The sequence below is a fragment of the Acanthaster planci genome, linkage group LG07 (assembly GCF_054643075.1).
Source record: "Acanthaster planci isolate LZ-2023a linkage group LG07, COTS_SCS, whole genome shotgun sequence".
NCBI lineage: Eukaryota > Metazoa > Echinodermata > Asteroidea > Valvatida > Acanthasteridae > Acanthaster > Acanthaster planci.
The window spans coordinates 2292582-2312289 of record NC_141783.1 but is presented as its reverse complement, the minus strand read 5'-3'; the positions used below and the strand labels follow the sequence as shown (position 1 = coordinate 2312289).

The 19708-nt window shown below is 41.5% G+C and overlaps 1 protein-coding gene across 5 annotated transcripts; it reads right to left on the bottom strand.

Annotated features, from left to right (window-relative positions):
• Positions 1 to 2548: 2548 nt before the first annotated feature.
• On the bottom strand, positions 2549 to 17910 carry LOC110979694 (beta-microseminoprotein-like). 5 transcript variants are annotated; one of them, XM_087139402.1, is made up of 8 exons: positions 12192 to 12273; positions 11726 to 11825; positions 9990 to 10116; positions 6663 to 8914; positions 6320 to 6430; positions 5826 to 5915; positions 4434 to 4551; positions 2549 to 3458 (listed from the first exon to the last, which is right to left on the bottom strand). In XM_087139402.1, the coding sequence occupies exons 5-8, from the start codon at positions 6417 to 6419 to the stop codon at positions 3329 to 3331; spliced, it is 438 nt and encodes a 145-aa protein (XP_086995528.1). In that variant the 5' UTR covers positions 6420 to 6430; positions 6663 to 8914; positions 9990 to 10116; positions 11726 to 11825; positions 12192 to 12273; the 3' UTR covers positions 2549 to 3328. The 5 variants fall into 5 exon arrangements, with proteins under 5 accessions (XP_086995528.1, XP_086995527.1, XP_086995530.1 ...); XM_087139401.1 differs by having other exon boundaries at positions 6320 to 8914; XM_087139404.1 differs by having other exon boundaries at positions 5826 to 5912; positions 6320 to 8914.
• Positions 17911 to 19708: the final 1798 nt, after the last annotated feature.

Sequence of the window (19708 nt, the reverse complement as noted above, 5' to 3'; positions counted from 1 at the left end):
GTTGGAAATCGAAGGGGAGCCAATGGCAGCTCCAGAACCAAATATGTGGAGGGCTAAATTGATTATTTTAATTTTTTCACATAACCTATTATGAACTTTTTGAAACATAAAAGTAAACTTTGAGGCTTTTATAATAAACTTTTGCAATGAAGGACAATGAATGTAAGAATGTAGTTTCATGTAGTAATTCATAGTATTATTAACCGTTTTGATTGCTGTGGGTTTTCCTTTGATAACTAGATAGAAAGAGTTTCCCCCCAATTCTTTCTTTGTTATTGTACTGACGGTCAGGGACAGGTCACAAATAACGTGTATACAAAAACTACTACAGTGAAGTAAAAAAGAGAGGTGTGCTTAAATTTTGCCTAAAATTTGACTTAACAGACTTAATTCAATTCTTGTAAAATCAACTTTATTAGTCCCAACGGTATAAATTCCACGTGGCCTTGTAGATTTGAACGAGTTAATAACAGTGTCAACATTTACAAGGAAACTATTCAAACAAAGAAACTGAACAAAAATTTGTTATCAACATTCAGCAATGAGGAAGAAAATTAAAAATATCAAATTGATAACCGCCACATTGAGCGAGCTCGCGCGCCTGACAGAAATTTACCCACAATGCTCTTCGCATCGTAAGCTGTGACCCCGTGTGACGTATTTCCTTCACTAAAATCTGTGCAAGGCCATTAGCCCTTTCCAGCGCCCTTTCGGGCACTTGGCTATGAGCGAATGGCAATAATGCGGGCGATTCACAATAGTGCGCCCCCAGGAGTTTGCAACGTGTTGACCAATCACAATGTGCGAAATCTGTCAACCCTTTCCACACGCACATCCGGTCGACAGATTTCGCGCGCTGTGATTGGTCAACGCGTTGCAAACTCTTAGAAGCACACGATTGTGAAGTGCCCGTATTGCTGCTTCTCTTTAAGAAGCAACTCGTTAATGTTATCAGAGACTTTCCCACGCACGGTATGCAAACTGTGTGACTGTGCGAGGTGATTGTATCATTTGCCCGGCAGCCATCTTGCAGCCATCTTTCTTTTTTTCCATAGGGAAAACTCCTTTGTGCACACCCTGTGGAATAAAAAGCACTGGCCTGGCCTGCAAGATGGCAGCCGTGCAAACCCTCTTTTCTATCTGGCTTGCAGGAAATGTCCATTGCTAATCAGTGTGAAACCAATGAAGACAAGTATCGTGCTCCCACAGGAACTGGAAACATGATGGTGCCATTTTCAGGTAATTTACTTTAACCTTTTTGTTTTAAAGGTCTCCACGAAAAGTTAAATGTTATAACCATATCTGGAAAGAATTCCTTATCCGAACAACACTTGATACCCTGTGGACAAACTTCATGAGACTAGTCTGAATTTTTTAAAGTAAATGTGCAAATTTCTTCCCTGCTAAATTTGACTATTTAAAACATAAATGTTACCATTTTCTGATGGCTTTTTATAAACCACCGCAAGGGAAAATGAGTGATGTCCGTATGTGGAACTCTTACCCCATATCGAGCTGTACTTTATTTATGAGATGCAGATGGGTCTGTTCTGTTTTGATGTGTTTGTGTATACTGGGGCAGAAAATGTGTCTGAGTGTCATTGATCGGTTGATGGCGAGACCTTCTGAACACATTGCATGCAGAAATGTGCGCAACATTATAATGAGTACAAAATAAATTGCTGCAGACTCTATATCTGGACACGCCTCTTCGCTAACGAGGATCTCTTGGGATTCCACTAAACCCAGTAATATATAGGAAACGTACTGTGAAGTTATCAGCCGGCTGATAACAATGCCATTGGGGGATGGAGGCTTTTTCTTTGCGGTCGGGCCGCATCTTGGGCCGTAAGGTGTTAATTTTTGTAAAAAGTACATAGCGCCCTCAAGTGGTAGTTCTTAGGGCTGTGTTGCCACATTGTTGCATCTAATACTATGGGGACGAGGTTTGTTTATTGTGCACTCCTCCTCACTTTGGTAGGTGGGAAATTCTTTGTCTTGGACCAAAGATACACCAAAGCATTATCTTTCTTTATTTCTTTTCTTCTGTAGATAAGAAAGACCAGACTGAACATGTTCGATTTCATTTATCAACTATAGCTCCGCTAGTTAAGCAATTCGCAAAGAAACGAGTATTTCCCCCTAAAAAACACTTTATACAGACCTCATTCAAGTGGAAATTTCATTTCATTGCTTTCTTTTCTACTCTCAACTTTAAAGAAATGAAGAGTTAACCTCACTTTCAATATGGCCGACCCATGCCATTACTAGCGTTCATTGGGGCCTCTAGAACACGCGTTCTGTTTTAAGGCTCTGTTTTTCATGAGAGGAGCTCCAAAAGGCTGCTCGCTCACGTGGTGATCTATCTGATCTGGTGGCCTATTCGCGATCACATTGGGGCCTACAATGAGGGTGTCGTAAGGGTCGATATCAAAGGGGTTGAGCAGAGGTTTTATTGGAGATATCTTGAGTGAGACGCCGGCGACATATCACATGTACGTATTCCTCCACCACTAACACGAAAATAAGGAATTCTTGGAACACCACACCAGATTGTAATATACTTTATTGTTTCCAACTTCCAAGTTCTGGAAAGCTTTACAGGTGGGTGGTCGGATCCTTCCGATCTACATGTAAGTTCAAATAAGTACATACACTAATCTATATTTTCGGTCCTAACTCTAACATGGCGGAGTAGAGATGGAGCGTGGGCGTGCGTCCCCGTCGCCACCATGCACGGCTACTTCACATATAGTTACCCCATCTGTTGTTTCTCCAGACGGCAAAAACACCGGGGAAAAAATCAATGTCCTTGCATTGCATGTCAGGTGTACGTTTTGGCCAGCCAACAGCAAAGCGGTTAGCATGTAAACTCACTATTTCCCCCCTGTTTGAATCAATTAAAGAAGGTTTGATATTAATATGATTTCTCGAAATTATTGATGGAGGAATTAAAGATTACGCATTTCAGTGAGAAATCGGGGACAGCGAGTTTAACCTAGGGAAAGAAGCAGGGAGAAGGGACGGGAAATCATTTTCTAATTAACATTTTTCTTTCTTCACACGAATTTATATTAGGGGATATTTTATATAATAGGAATTTTCTTGTAAACGGAATCTTAAAGAAAGAAAGGATCGTATGCACTTTCCTTGAAGCTGATTAGCCCGCCAAAGATTAAGTCGTAATAATTTGCATTGTTTTACCAGGCAGTCCACTGGGGTCTCTGTGATAGAAAACCATTTTTTATTACTTAAGAAGATCTGGTTTAAAGTTTTTACACCGCCCACCGAGCAACCATTCGACACACATCCGGCTCGAAGTGTCGGGCTACATGATGTAGCCAGAAAAGCGACACGGCTTGTGCGGTGGTTCGATCTCCCTGACGGTGTAGATGCACTTCCTGTCGTTCAGCTTGACCTCACATCTGAGTTTATCGTAGCCCGTTGGTACCAGAGCACTGTTGGGGAGAGGAAAAGGAGGGGAAAATTATCACATCATTCCCATTCATCCCTTAAAATAGCTTAGAATCATCATAGAAATATGGAAGGGCTGCGTAGCACCGTGATCAGAATATCGACAAGAATATAATATCAAATCAGTGCTCTGATTTGATATTATATTGTCAAATCAGTATATATAATATCAAATCAGTGCTCTGAAATACGTGATTTGATATTGTCGATATTAGAATCATCATGTCGTAAAGTTGTCTTCAATTTTGTCACTGATTCTTTGTGAATATAACAATGAGTAGTGCTTCGTCAGCGTATGAACATTAATGCGCCTTTTGAATTCTTGCAAAGATTCAAGTTTAAACTGTCTAAACATTGAAAAGTTAGGCTGGCGTAGTGTTTCTGACAACCTTGACTGCAGGTCAGTTAGCAGTCGTGTTTACTATTAATATATGATGCAGGGTCTATCCAGAAACTGAAGACGCATGAGTTCCAAGACAGTGGATTTGTTGTTCAGTGCAAGGCCGGATTCAGATCCAAGGGAACAGTGCACTTTTGCATGGCTTGACTGTACCAGTCACGATTAAGCTCAGAAAGAATTTCCTGAACAAAATGGCTCCACAAACCAACCTCCATTTCAGCCCTCAATATCTTCACTCTGATTGATTCAAAATCCTCATTGGGTTTCTTTTTCGCGGGGAGGCATCGCCCTCATCCCCCCCACCTGCCCTTGGTTCAGTACAAACCGTTTGACCCCAAACACCATGTCTTTTCAAAATACCGACGATATTCGCATTTATCGATCAAATCGCTTTCGAATATTTCTTGGGAACAGACAGAATTTCCATAAAGATGGGTCACTGGGCACTGAAGGACACCTGGCCTCCCAATTTTGCTAAAGGTGTGAAGTCTGGGAACCAGTCTTACAGTACAGTTGGGCGCTTGACGCCTAATTTTATAGCTCGATGAATAATTCTTACATGGAACAGCACTGGACAGCAGTGGCTTGTTTGTACTCGATGCAAATACACTTCGTGCACGTGGTTGAAACACGATTAGGTAGATTCTCCTTGATGGACCCACCTACCATGCACTCCACTTATAATAAAAACAAACAGACTAACAATATACACGTTGTCTTGTATTGCTGGACTACAGATAAATTTGGGTGCGTGGTAACTACTTTTTGGGGTTATTTTGAACTCGAAAGATATAAGTCTGTGGGGGAGTCCTCATAATTACGTATTAAGGTCTCTCTCTGTGTGTCAATTTTGAGATTTTCATAACTGAAAATAAACATGCAACAAGTGTCGGAGGTGTGGATTCACGCTCCCGAGAATCTGTGTTCAGCTCACCGCTTGCGTATCCACTCCGACTACATACCTTTCCTTTGAATACACTGGCCTACATAAAATGCCGTTAAAGACGCCCTTAGTTTGCAGAGAGTTCTCCATTGGTAGGCAACAACTTTTGCCTCAAAATGAACATTTTGTTTCATCGGTGTTTACACGAAACACATTTTCTGTTAGTAGTTCGTGGCAGTACTCATTACTTAGTGATTTAACATAATTATATACATGTATATTTACAAAAGATTTTAAAATTTGTGAATCGTTCTTTTGATTCTAACTCACAGCTAGCCATAGTTTTGCCAACTGATTGGTAAAACTGCGCTTGTGTCGTAGGCAAAGGAATGGTGTCTTCCAACAACCGTCAACAAGCGAGGCTTTATGTATAATAAATGCCACTATGTAAACATGGCAGTAATATATTACTACATTATGTAATACAGTCAACTTTCGTTATAACAAAGTTGCAGGGACCAGAAACGTTACTTTGTTGTTACTAAGGCTTTGTTACAAAAGGAAAGAAACAAAGGAAAAACCTAAGAATTCCAGATATTACGGGTCAAAGGCATGTGTCACGTTGATAAGCTAGTCATAGCATAAGTTCATAATCTCACGTCGATAACACCCTTTAAAGTGAGTATATTTCCCTTCAATTAAACAACCTCTTTAATGTTTTAAATTTCGGCAACAAAGATTAAATTTAGTGATAATAAATAACCTCTCATAACTGGTATTTTCCCAGGGGAAAAAATTCCATCCAGGATTCGAACCCTAGATTTTTGGCATTCGAAGCATTTTCTTCACTCACTGTTTAGCGAGAGCCAAAGCTAACAACAAAGTTCCTCTGCAAATACAAAAACGAATTTTCCTACCACACGGATTTTTTCTGCCCCTTATCTCAGGATCTGCTGATGGGTCAAAATGCGCGCGGCTCTGTAACCTGCCAAACATTCACTACCGTTTGGTTTGCCTTAGTGCGAACAGCACGAGTTTCAGTTTCATCTCGTGCACTCAGTGGCTTACCGTCAGGGATGATTTCGCACGATGCATCAATTCCTACCAAGAACAGCAAACCCAGCCCCAAGACAGGAGTAAAGTTGCCCATCTTTCCTGCTGAATATCGACAAATATAATGCACATGAAAAAGTATTATCTACAGATACGTGGCCAGCTGCTGATGTACAGATAAAGTATACACGCTCAATTGTCTGTGCGCTGTCTTTGATGTTCACGAAGTGATACCCGATTTATCTGCAACCAATGCACAAAAATACCAGGTGAAAAAAAGGTGCCAGGTGCAGAAAATGTGTAAGATATTTAAAAAAAAATTTCCTGTTATTATTAATCCTGCTTATAATTTGATTTTTTATTGGGGTCCTTTTTCTGTTGACATACGGAACACATAATAATAGTTGTACTTTATGAGCTTAAATACATGGTATTGTTGGTAAAGTAAAAAACAAAATTTGTTTTTAATGTAATTTCAACATCTTATAATGACGCACTCACAAACATACCTTTTAGCTGACCAGCTGTGTTGATGGAGATAAAAATGTTGAAAGAGTCCTGGGAATGATCACCGCAGTTGTTGCGATGCTTAGAGTGCAGTGACAACATATAATCTGGAACTAATTTATATGAAGTGGCTCATCTGGCGTATTGATCAGCAGTAACTTGGCAGTGGCACTCCGCTAAGGATACAGAATTGCTGACACTCGAATCAATAGATGCACGGTTTCCGTCATTAATCGTTTACTACAAATTGATTGAAGAATAAGTTATCCCCTCAAATCATTGTTTGCAATTTTTGTAACGTAAAGCAGGCTGCATTTGTAAAGCATGTCGGGCTTATGTATTTACCATTTGATAGAGACTGCAGGTTGTGATGATGCTTGCTATAGCTTGCTTGCTTTGGATCGAGGAATAACTTTGCTCGATTGTTTGCTTGCTTGTTCGGTTGTTCAAACTTTGGCCGTTATTAATATGCAGGAACAGCGAGGAATATGCCAGGGCTACCTTGAGTAAAATGCTTCAGCTTTTTTGTCGACCTACACAGAAAAACAACAAAGTGTGTAGCAGACAATATCAGCTCTTGACATTATATTGTATTTATTAACGTTTGATGCACTAATTTACCATTGTGTTTGTCATACATTATCCTGATTTTACGTCCCTGTTTAATCATGAAATTGCATTTAGTGTTTTAATTGGAAGTTCGTGCTGAAGTGGCGCCAGTCCTAAAGTATTCATATTCCAGATCAGAATGGTAACATGTAAGGTGATATTAACACTGGCTGCGTCCAAGCGTGTTAAGGCGGCTTATTTGTGCGTTGCGTACACGGTGCATTTCACTTTCACGGACACAAAATCGATCCATTCACATAACACAAGTATGCGTTGCATTCGGCCGTCAAAATTGCCCTGGGAGCGATTTTGACGGACACGCAACGCTTGGCGCTGAAGAGTTTTTGACGGGCATAATATTATGGAAAGGTGCCTTTGATTTCCCCCGACGCGAGTATTCTCTCGAACACTGAATGTCGGGAGTATGACGTGCTAGTAAGCGTAAGTGTACTCTTTCGAGGAGCTGGAACACACTATTGCGCCTGGGGATTTGTGCTTGTGACCAAGTGGTCATTTCGAAGTGGCAGAAAGGTAAGTATCCTTTCCAATGCAAACTGTCTATTTTCCCGGCCTCTGGAGTGAACTTTTGATTATGAGCGAGGGACCTTATGTATGGCCATGAAGGACATTTTAGAGAAATTTCAGAAACGTGGTCAGGTACACCCACATTCATTACAGTGAAACGAAAATCAAAGAAAGAAATTGCGGTGTCGTTTTCCTTTTAGGCCTGGCGGACGGGGGTGGGGGCGACGAAGGCTGTGACCCCCCAAACAAGAGTCCTCTAGTTATTTTTTTCAACAAATAATGAAAGAAAGGTGATTTTATTTCCGATCCCTCAAAGAGCTTGTAAAAAGGCCTCTAAATATAGTTTAGCCCCTCAGAAGTCCTGAAGGGGTCAGGCTTGCGAATTGTTCTTTCCTCGTCTTTCACCTTTGTGGTCCTGGGTTTGATTCCCGGCCCGGTACACAAATTGATAGGGTTTTCAGTCCCTACCTGATTTTGTGGGTTTTACCCTAAATATTCTTCTGGGGTTTTCCTCCCACCACTAAAACTGTGACTTCTTCTCATTGTCTCCTCGCTACAGGTCTCTTCAGGCTTTTGAGCTACAGTTCCTAGGGTACTTTTGAGGAATACTTGGTTTCATCACAGAAAGACATTAATAAAAACAAAATTTCAAATGTTTACCCGCAAGCAAGTTTGCCTCCCCCCCCCGAAAAAATCTTGACCGTGTGATCCGAAAATAATGCGCCCGCAACGCTTTACACCCTCAAGCTCGTAGAGCAACACGGTTGAACACAGCGTAATCTTTCATCTTCATACCTTGTTGAAAATAATTCCCAAACTCAATAATGTTAAAGGGTCCTGGTAAAGACTTTTGAAACTCTTTATTGTCCCCTGCACATATTGCCATTTTAATTACAGCTCTTTTGGCACCCGTTTTGTTACCGTTTATACGAAGTTCCGTATTCGCGAGAAAAATGGGGCGCCATTCAAGGCAAACTCTCTTAACCCGGGTACTCAAATAATGTGCATTTTTTGTTTAATCATTTATACAGACCCGTCTTTCTATGTCAGGTTTGTGGTTGAAGTGGATCACAGCAACAGCGCCCTCAATTTTCAGCACGCTTCTTCATTTGTGTAAAAAAAAATTAATATTAACCAAAAATCGGTGTCTCACTGGCATTATTGATAATCAGCTATGATTCGGTCTAAATGTCAGGGTCAGTAAAAATGAAATAGTATCATGATAAGGCGAATGCTTTTTGTTTGTTTGTTTGTTGGGTTGTTGGGTTGTTTGTTTGCAAACTGCCCTCCAAGCAACCTCTGCCTTAGACACACGGCCCGAGGAGGCAGCCTATTCCATAATAAATCCGCTGAAGCGACACCTCTCGTTTGGTCGGTCGATCTTTCTCACGGTGTAAATGCACTTCTCCGTGTCCAAGACCATCTCGCACCTCAGTTCGTCGTACCCCGTAGGCTTCAGAGCACTATATAGACAGAAAAAAGTTGGAGTCGTTACTGAACGAGCCAGTTTGCTAATCCAAAAGCACATGCTCGGCACAAGGCTATTTGGAAATTAACAGCTGTCGTACGTAGCCTGACTCGAGTGCGCTTTGTCCCTGAGAGTTCTCGGCTTTTCGAAATACGAACTGGCTCATTCTGTCATTTCCAGAATTTTTCTAAATTCCATGTTTCCCTGACTTAACAAATCCATCTACTCTTGCTATCAGTTGTAGAACACCTAGCGACGACATGTATCAGCAGATGTTTGCTGATGCAAACGTTCCGATTTTATTTAAAAGAAAGCGAACACGCGTAATAAGCGCAACCCATTTTTAACGAGGAAGCATCCAATCATCGTGGGATCTCACCGATTTATGTTGAATGTTAACTAAACAACTCACTCGGAGGATTTCTTACATTTTTCGGAATCAGTTGGGATTCGTCTCGGAATTTACTAATGAATGGCTTTCCTCTGTTTCCTCAAGATCGCAGGCTCACGAACCAGACCAACACCGCTTTGAGGTTCTCAAAATACAACAACGCGTCACGCCACGTTCATCGTGTAACGATGTTCTATTCAGGCAACACTACGCTGCGCGGTTAGAGTTGTTGCACTGCGTGATGAAAGTTGTTGTACTGCGCGATGAGAGTAGTTTCGTTGCGCGGTTAGAGTTATTTCACTGCGCGGTGAGAGTGCTGTTCAGGTGACGCCTGGAACGATTATGGCCTCGTCGTTTTACTGGAAATTAAAAATTATGACCACTAGGACAATTTTTTTTCGCGCAGTGCTACAACTCTCATTGCGCAGTGCAGCCACTCTCATCGCGTAGTGAAACAACTCTCATCGCGCAGTGCAACAACTCTCATTGCGTAGTGCAACAACTCTCATCGTGCAGTGCAACAACTCTCATCGCGTAGTTAAACAACTCTCATCGTAGTGCAACAAATCTCATCGCGCAGTGCAGCAACTCTCATCGTGCAGTGCAACAACTTCCATCGCCCAGTGTAATGTGGCCTGAATAGAACACCGTATGTATCAGATCAATAAATTATTCTTACATAGAGCAGCACTGGACCGCAGTGCTTCGTTTGTACTGGATGCACATGCACTTCATGCATGTGGTTGACACGTGAGCGGGTATACGCAGATCCTTCTCAATCATCTCACCAACCATGCACTCCACGTCTATGTGAAATAAACACAGATAAAACCTCTGAGAGACTTCATCGTTGCAGAAAAAATGATGTCTTTCCGGTCCATGCTTTAGCATCACTCGAATGAATAATATGAATTACCGGTAATACAAAAAAGCTTACCAAGGCAGTCAAACTTGAAACTGATATCTCTCCACACGTTACTTTTTTGAACTTTTTTGAAGTTTTAGTCCCTTTTTGTTGAGTATATACTTTCTTAAATCTCTGTTTTATTTTGTTACCCTTTTCACGAATGACTGGTCCAGTTAGGTAAAAAAATAAAACATTTGACACGCGTGTCCTGTCGTGAAAACGGTGACAATCTATTATGACGTTTATGTTCACAATTTAAGAGCGTAAATCGAACCCAGTAAGAATGCATATCGAATAGGAGAAACACCGCGTCATCTCTTCAACGGGACGCGACGGCGGCAGGACGGCTCGGTTGCTTCGTACCGTCGCGTGGTTCCTTCGCCAGTTTTCCACTGCTTCTGTGAGCAGACTATCGTCGTGTCGAGCGGTGCGTCGAGTGTGCGCTCTCACAAAATAAAAAAGTTCTACCCGTTTCCACTTTCACCTGAATGAGACATCTAACGAATTTTAGGTGTGAAGGCATTATGGAATAACAGCTTTCGAATCATTTTCGGCCCGATCAGAAAAATCTCTGATCTCGCAGGGTAGGCTAAAATTGTTGGCTTAGAGGTTGAATGCAACTGAAGCCAGATTGAAAAAGGAAAAAAAAGTTAATACAAAGCCAGAACTTTTCAGAAATAATTCCTTCATTGCAGTTCTTTCTTTCTTACGTATTTTATGAAGGAAAAAAATCCCTCATGCCCACCACAGGCAAGTCCTTTGATTATATTATTCTGCCAAGGAGGGAGTTATAAAGTATATCAAACCGGGATCAACACGGACCTACGGAAAATATCAAACTTTTACTTCTAGTGAAAATAATTGTCTTGGTCGTGGACCCGGTTCTGCCCTGTCTATTTGGCATCAAATCGCGCGCAACGATGTTGAGAATAAGTACGACGCAGTTCCCGATAAACAAAACCAAGCAAAACAACCCCAATTAACAGAACTTTACCAGATTGATTAAGAGGTCTTTTAAAATTAGAATTACTTTTGCCATAAAAACATGTGTTGCCCGAGAGAAGTTTAGTACGAAGTAACAGGACCGCACCACCTGAATCAGGACGATCAGCGAGGGTCCGACGCGACGGTAAACGGTTAGGTACAGACATTATTGTACGATGCATGCAATGAGCCACAATATGACGCGACGCCCCAAAATATAGAGTACCGAAGTGTGACGTCACTGTGAACCAGAAAGTGCAGTGCAAACGAATGGAGTACGTGCGCGTGTTGGTTCACGCGCTGGTTCTCGCGCTAATGCCTTTTACACACTAATTCTGCGCATGACGTATTCACTTCGGTACTCTATAATGTAGTGGAAAGGGAGCAACGGCTCGCGTCACGAAGCCGTCGTACCGTCGCGTCGTGCTGTTATGATGCGTCTTAAAAAGAGTAGGGAAAATGTGTTAGTATACGACAACCCAGTGCTGAAAAAAGACACGTTTTCTTTACGTTCTATGGCTTACCTTCAGAAACGATGTCGCACAATGCATCAGCTCCTACTAAAAAGAATAAGGCGACTGTCACGATTTGTGTAAACGCCACCATCTTGTGTCTTGAATACACCTGTGGAATAAATCAAAAGATAAAGATAAAGTTGAATGTGCTAGCTCGGTTCAGTTTTAACCATGTCTTTTTAACCAAACCAGTGTACATCTGAAAAACCGCAAGACTGTTGAACACAAAACAAGAACACTGTAATGTTGAATTACACAGTGCTAAAGAGATATATCCGGTGTTGCAACTTAAGAACATTCAGCCTGACAAAACTGAAGTATCCTTGCTGAGAGTATAATTAGTGACCGCGGAAATTTTATACTGGTTCTGAATTTGCTGTAACCCAATGAAATTCCATGTCGATTTGTGCACAGCGAGTTATGGTATTTCTGCCATGACGTGCTCTCGGCAACGGGGACGTGCTCACGGACATACCTTACGGTGGTCTGACTGTGTTGGCGAAGATGAGATGTTGAGGAGCGCCGCTGAATGTCCGTCTCAGTTGTTTCGCTGTTTTGCTCACTGCCTCAACCCAACGGGGAGCTCATTTATATAAGGTGGCTCATCTCTCTTATTGATTTGTAGCAACATGACAGTGTTCTCCCACAGAGGGTACAAAATTCCGACATTCGAATCGGCAAATTTACAATTTCATTCATTAATAGTTCACTAAAAAAATTGATTTGGGGAATTAGTAATCTTGTCGGAGACGACAACTGGATTGCACGCCAGACACTGTTTACAGTTGTATAACGTGGGTTACAACCTCATCATCATACCTAATATGTACGCTTTGGTGTAATGCGTGCTCGTTAAGATGCGTGTTTACTTATTTGCCTAGCCGGCTGGCTTACCGGCTTGCAGGCAGGCTGGCAGAGGCGTAACTTTGGCATAATCATTACTTCATTCCCCGTGGTGGCAAATCGAGGGCAAAATTAGCGCGATTCATTTCACTTTGTCCGAAAAGCTTGTGAAAAAACTTAACGTTGACAAAAATGTTACAATTAAAGGTTACCTAGAAAGAATTCAAATTCCCCCCCCCCGAAAAAAATCTGGACCCATCCTTGCCTCCCCGCGGTATTATTGCTTTACATTAATGACCATTTTGTAATAACATTTTTATCTCATATAAGCCATTTACGTGAGAAATGCTTCCAAGGTTACAAATATACAAGTTACACGTATACGTGTTTATATCTGTTTTATTCAATTCCGATAACCTATTAGAGCATACGTGTCAAAATACTAGGGAAAATGCACGATCGTATTACAAGAGAAACCTTTTTAAATTACCCAAGGTGCCGGAATTACGCAACACATTGGGAACGATTTCTATACTATATTTTAAGTAGAACATAGGCCTTCATAATTTTGTCAATCTACGAAATAGAGACAACCATGAATCGAATGTCGTGTGTTGTCATTTGAAAAGAAATGCATTGTTCGCACACTACTGCTTTATAGCAGCATGTTACTATTGCCATTTCGGCTGTCACGTGTTGATATAATTTGAATGTCGTTATAATTTTCGTCGTCCTGTTGAAATTAAGCATCACCTTACGCGGGCTTCTCAAAATATCAGATAATATAAGTTTCTGTAGAACCCGTATAGGCAAAATATATATCATTCATATCATTGCCTATACTGTCATTTTGTTATTGAATGTGTTATCAGTGCGAATTTCGTAGGCCTATTTAAATAGAATTTAATGATTTAAATGAAAATGTTCTTTCGTATTCCCCTCACCTCTGTTTAAATACAGCATTTTACAATGCCATTATTGAAGGCGTTTTTGGAAGAGGAATCAAAGGCTGCCAGAACTGGGATTTTTGTTTCTGCTCAATTCACTGCATAACAATCAGTTTCTGCAGCTGGGCTCATAAATCGGGTTATGGACACGATGGAGATTGTGCTGGAAATGAATCATCGCAACAGCGCCCTCCATTTGCCTATTTCATCACGTATCCCTTGAAGTCACACAGCTTGTGCGGTGGTTCGATCTCCCTCACTACGTAGATGCACTCCTCTTCGTCCAGTTTAATTTCACACGTCGCTCCGTCGTAGCCTGTTGGTACCGGGGCACTGTAAAGCAAACAAACAAGCAAAACCAAACAAAACAGACATTTTTTGGTTTGGTTTGGTTTGGTTTAGGGTGTTGATACGGTTATTAAACGATAGACCCAAGAATGAGCTAAATAAATCCAGGAAACTCTGGTACCCAAGACGTGTAATAAAAACTTCACACCCGTTTTACCTAATCGCAACTGGACCATTGAAATGATAATTAATGGGGTTAACATCTATTTCAACAAAATCATGTTTAAGTTACGATCTGTAAATTTTTGATATGGAAAAGATTTGAACTACACCTTAGTGCCGAGCTGTCGTAACAAATTGTAAAGGATAATGTGCCGTAAAATATGTCCCTGATCCGATTTTGTTGTCAACTATACGGCCCACACCATACACGGAAAAGCTATCGCGAATGCCGACCATAGTTTCCGGTGCGTTGACGATATCGTGACCTGGAAAGGAACGATCTCCACGGATCGTCTTGTGTGCCAACGGCTATGTACCTGACCTCACGGTTTCGTCAGGAAGTGCATTGCCTATGGTACGATGACACAGCGCGACAGGACTCGTCATAGCCGCCATGGCATCGCGCCTGGTGGTCACAGCGCTTGTTGAGGCAACATCGCATATCATGTTTGAACGCAATTCATTACACTCACCTGGAACAGCATTGGGCAGCAGTAGCCTCCTTGTACTCGATGCAAAGGCACGTGACGCAGGCGTGTGACAGAGTATCCAATAAGCGCTCCGTCAAGGACTCGCCTACCGTACACTCAACTTCAGCATGAAAAAAGTACACAGAGAATTCACAGTTGATTCTTGAAGACTAGATAGCTGACCTTTTCAGAATTGGACATCATCCTGTCTGGTCCTAACTTTCTAACCGAAACTGCCTAAACAATAGCATTCTGATGCCAAAGTTAAAAAAAAATGACGCTTTTTCCACGGGCGACACAACCATACAACGCGACGGCATGGCGGTTCCCCTGCATCGGGCCGTTGCGTCGGGCTGTCTTCTTGTCCTTTTGCGTCACCAGTCGCGTTGCATTGTCAAACGTCGCGTCGTAACGTGTGTGCCGTTGTGTACTTCGCCCTTGTACTCATAGAGGGCGCCTTTAATGTTTTCTGTCAGCTTCATCCCCTGTGCTTGCAACACTTGTGTAAATACCCGCAGAGTCTGTGTGCATACCGACCAATCAGTTACCGAGTTAAATTTGTGTACAGAAAAAAAGGAACCATTTACTGTTTATGATGTTCAAGCTGTGAGAACAGAAAGGAAAAACTAGCCCGTTGCCCCGTGCTCACGATCTGTCACTTATTTGACCCGTTTGAAAAAAAAAGTTTTATGCAAATTGACAGAGACTAAGTTTTATTGTCGATAAAAACACAAAGAATGGATGAAAATGAGAAAAGAACAATAACAACATAGTTGTGCAGTTGCGTTGTGTAGGTTCGTTGCATAAAGTCAGTCATGCAGTCGCGTAGCGTCTTGAGGAGGTGACGCTGTGCTTTTCGATAGCTAGTACCTCATTCTCTGTGTGCAGTTGATTTTGGTTGTCGTTTGGTTTGTGCGACTGGAAAAGACAAAATCTTTTTTTTTGTGTGTGAGAATCTAATAACTTACCATTAGGGACGATTTCGCACGACTCAACAACTTCAAGCTGAAACAGCAAAGACAGCATCAGGATCACAGTAAATCTCGCCATCTTGTGTCCTGAATGTTTGGACCAATGGGAAAATATGGACACGAACTACGTATTAGGTCTTTGTCATAGTAGGAGGCAGAGGGCGCACGCCATACTCAAAGTGCTTGCTCAGTTCAGTTCTTAGCGATTGTTTGAAGAGTTCGACTTTCGGTTATTTTACTAACAACTCGTGCACGTATAGATCAGTCTAAAATTGAAGAAACTCTGTGTAAACTTATTTTCGTTTACTCTGCTAAGTAAAGCGAGTTATACTCAGCGAAGCTTCTTTATCCCGATGCGCAGACGGTTTATGTAACCAGCTCGTCAACAGGCCGGGGGATAAAATTATTTCAGTCATCGAACTTTGTCGCATTTGTGTTGCACACTGAGCGCGAATTACAGGCCGGGTCAGATATTGGCCTAATAAAGGTAATTATGCACAGTGTGAAAGGTTACAGGCATGCAAATTACGCTGGAAAACTTTATAATCAATCAGGTTCCCCCGGGGTGCGCGCACGTAGGGCCACTTGGAGTGCAGCTGGCTGTACGGTCCTGTCACAGCCATCTGAGTGCATATGTTAATTTTAATACTCCTGCATTCGATTTTCACCAACCTCTGCCCCCGTAACTCCTCCTACACAGCAAATTCAGTTTGATTACAATGAAGTGTTGGCTCGTATCATGCATGAGACTAAATTTGTCTTTTATTAGGAATTTCTTCGGGTTAATTTGTACTTTGTTCGACTCTGTTTGGTTTGTCCAGCAATGGAGACAGCCAGTAAGCCTGTTGTCATATTTTGGGTGGTTAAATTACTTAAGTTTTATATCTAATCAGTGTGAAAATTGAATTGGTTTGCATAGCGCTCAAATGGTCACGAACCTATGTTTTCCCGACTGAATGTAACATCAATGGGAAACTATAAAGGATCAATCCATGTGTGAGTTCTGTGATTTTCATAGCATTTGAAGTAAATCTCAAACAGCGCTCAAAAGTGTCCCGCGCCTATAACTTTTCCAACTGAATGTAGGATCAGTGGGAAGTGATCGCAACGGACAATCTATGTGCGAACCATGGAGTGGCTCATGTACATGCATGGGCGTTGCTAGACCATTTTGAATGGGGAAGGGGGGATGCCACATGAAATCTGCCGTTGCCAACGGACCGTCACGCAAAACGAGTGTACTGTAGTCTGGTTCCCTAGCCCAACACGTACCTCCGTTTTCTCCCCCTTCCTTCTTTCTCTGTTCTTCGGGGTTTTTTGATTTTGCCGACATACCATGATTTTGCCGACAAAAATAACCAATGGGGGCGTGACACCCCAAATACCCCTCATCGACGCCCGCGTGTACATGTAGCTTTGAGTAGGTGGTATTGCCCATACTTGTTAGGCCTGGTGTTGGCCAGGGGGCTGGTGTTGTCCGGGGGGCCTGGTGTTGGCCAATAATGGGTTGGGCCTGGTGTACCCATAATCTACTAATAATAGGACAGCCAGTATGCCTAAATCTCGTATCCCGATGAGTAAAACATTATTTGAAGCTGTGGCATAAGCTGAGTTAGTTTTCTCTTTGTTGTTTTATTTTTGTTTGATTTTAAAAGCTAACAAAAACAGTAACAAACCTCTGGGGGTATTTAATAAATTTTCAGAAATATTCTTAAAAACCAATAATTTCGCCGTATAATTTGTTTTTCATTTTCGTGTAAGAAAGTTGCTCACCTAGCATTGGCAGTGTCCATTTTCACGCGTGATTTATGCGTTCATCATAACATTGCATAATTGGTAGAAAATAAAAGGATATTTTTGTTTTACCATGATTTTCATATTAAGTAAACTCCGAAGATTACTTTTTATTCAATTGAAGAGAAGCATTCAGTTTCAAGTATGTTTTATTAGTGGAATTTGAAATCAGGAAGATCAAAGGCAATGTTGTCTTATAAACGTTTTAACTTAATGACCAAGACACTAAAAATTATTTGTTTTCCTCCTATAGTAGCCTGAAAGGCTGAGATGCAATCATGAAAATTCCTCAAAGTAGAACAATTTAAACCTTGCACTGAGAATTTATAACTGGAAACAAAATGAATTTACAATATGCTGATGTAAATCAGATATAGGATTCTGCAATTAAACCTGACAAAATTCGGGATGAAAATGAGACATTGTTTGTCGAATAGTTACGCCTAATGTAAACCCTCAATTAACTGGCAAGTTTTAAACAGTGCTTCAGTTGGTAGAGCATAATGTGAATGCTTAATTGTCTAAAGGAATGATTGGGACAAATAACAATGTTACAGTCACTGACATACCTTGCGGTACACGTAGAGCCACCACGCTGATGCAGGGAAGATGTTGGAGAGTCATTGGAGTGTTGGACTCAGCTTTTTTGCTGCCTAGAGTACTTGTCAGGACCCAATCGGTTTGCGGAGGCTCATTTATATAAAGTGGCCCATCTTGCTTATTGATTATCAGACACCTGACAGCGTCCTTAGATTCGACAGATGTTACCAAAAATTGTGAAAGTAAATCAGTGAATGTGCAGTTTGAATCATTGGTCGTTATAGCTTCACTTCGATTTGAGAATTAGTTTTCTCGTCACGTTAGAGACAACCGAATTCAATGCCCCCTGGGCTGTGTTTGCATCCCAATGCACGTAGACTAGATTTTTAAATATTGTACTGATCCTAAAATATGCCTTTTGGAGAGACATGTTTATGTTTAACCTTGCATGTCTTTTTGTTGTGAAACCGAAGAAAAATTCCGTGGACAGTTAAAAGGCTTTCACATGAAGTATTAATCGGCCCTGTTGGTTTGGTGATGGTCGGTGGTACGTAATTTAACGTGTTACGTAATTAAGAAAAGCCAGTAAGGTGGCCTGCATGTGATGTCACCAAAGGTTTTTCTTCAAAACAGGCCTTCGTGAGTTGATGTCCCATTCTGACGTAATGGGAATGACGTCATAAATTGACATTGGCCATAGGCGTAATAAGTTCCGATGGTGGGGGGACCGGGGGTTGTATATCGCCCGACACGTTTTGGGCCAGGGAGGTGGGCTATTGAATCATGCACAAACTGTTTTTTGTGGTGAGAAAAGAAAGGCGGATTGTGAAGAATTGTTCGGACTTTCCAACAACCAAACTGTATTCTATAGCACTCAGAAAGGGATAACAATTATTTCAATGCTGCAAATACGCCGCTTTAAGGTTAGGTTCTGCAGGAATGTAACACATATCAATTATTTAATAAGATGTACAGATGTGACATGAACGATCGTCCCCTGGAGCCTGCGGTGTCAGCGCCCCCCCCCCGCTTTTCAAATTTCCACGGCCGTGCAAGTCAACCCCCCTCCCCATAATTCCCCATCTCCCAGCCATTATAGCATCGGCATCCGTGTAAACAGTTCTCTTTTGGGGACAAGGGGCAAACCACGGACTACTCGAGGCTGACGAAGGTTTTGTACCGTTAGATAAAATAGGTTTGCCTGGGACAGCTGCAGGCCGCTGCGAAAAGCAGAAACCAAGATTTCCTCCGCAAAACCTCTGACGTGGTATTAATGATAAACGCGTTCGAACCATTTTGATCGATCGGCTACAACTACAACTAAATGTATATAATATTACCTAATTGAGAGTTTACTTTGTTTAACGATAAATCATTATCGGAATTGAATTTCAAGCTGGCTGTATCCCTCCATTTCTCTTTTGCATTTCAAATTTTCAGTCGCTGCTTTAGATATGTTTTTGTTGGTATTGGTTCAGAAGTAGGTTCACTACTTCTTCCTGAGGTACATTGACATTTGTCTGTAAATAGAACGGAACATAAAATAGACAAACGATTCGCAACATTCGTTTCGATTTTCTGCCAAGCCACTTGATTAATTGCAGTGGTTTTCTTGTTTTCAAGCCAGGTGTCTTATGTATCCGCATTCATGCGCTGAACTAACAGCAAAGCTATTGACACCATGTCAAAAATAAACTTCAAGGAATCGGGATGTGAAGTAACTTTCTTTGTGCTACTTTTCTATGCATACTTTTCCGACAAATGAGGGCACTGTTACTGCGTTTTCATTTCCAGGAAGGTAATGTAAGGGTTCTGTTGGAATAGTGAGCCCACGGTTTCCTGAACATAAAATAGTTGCATGCTCAGTTGCCCACTGTTATGAATACGGGCGATTCACAATAGTGGGCCTCCAAGAGT

Bases quoted from the DNA above. Each gene is read 5' to 3' on its own strand.
- LOC110979694 (XM_087139401.1), bottom strand. From the start codon at position 6,419: ATGTTGTCACTGCACTCTAAGCATCGCAACAACTGCGGTGATCATTCC. The intron at 5,916-6,319 runs GTATGTTTGTGA...GTCGATATTCAG, and splicing joins CACAGCTGGTCAGCTAAAAG to CAGGAAAGATGGGCAACTTT. The intron at 4,552-5,825 runs GTAAGCCACTGA...TTTTATTATAAG, and splicing joins GTGCGAAATCATCCCTGACG to TGGAGTGCATGGTAGGTGGG.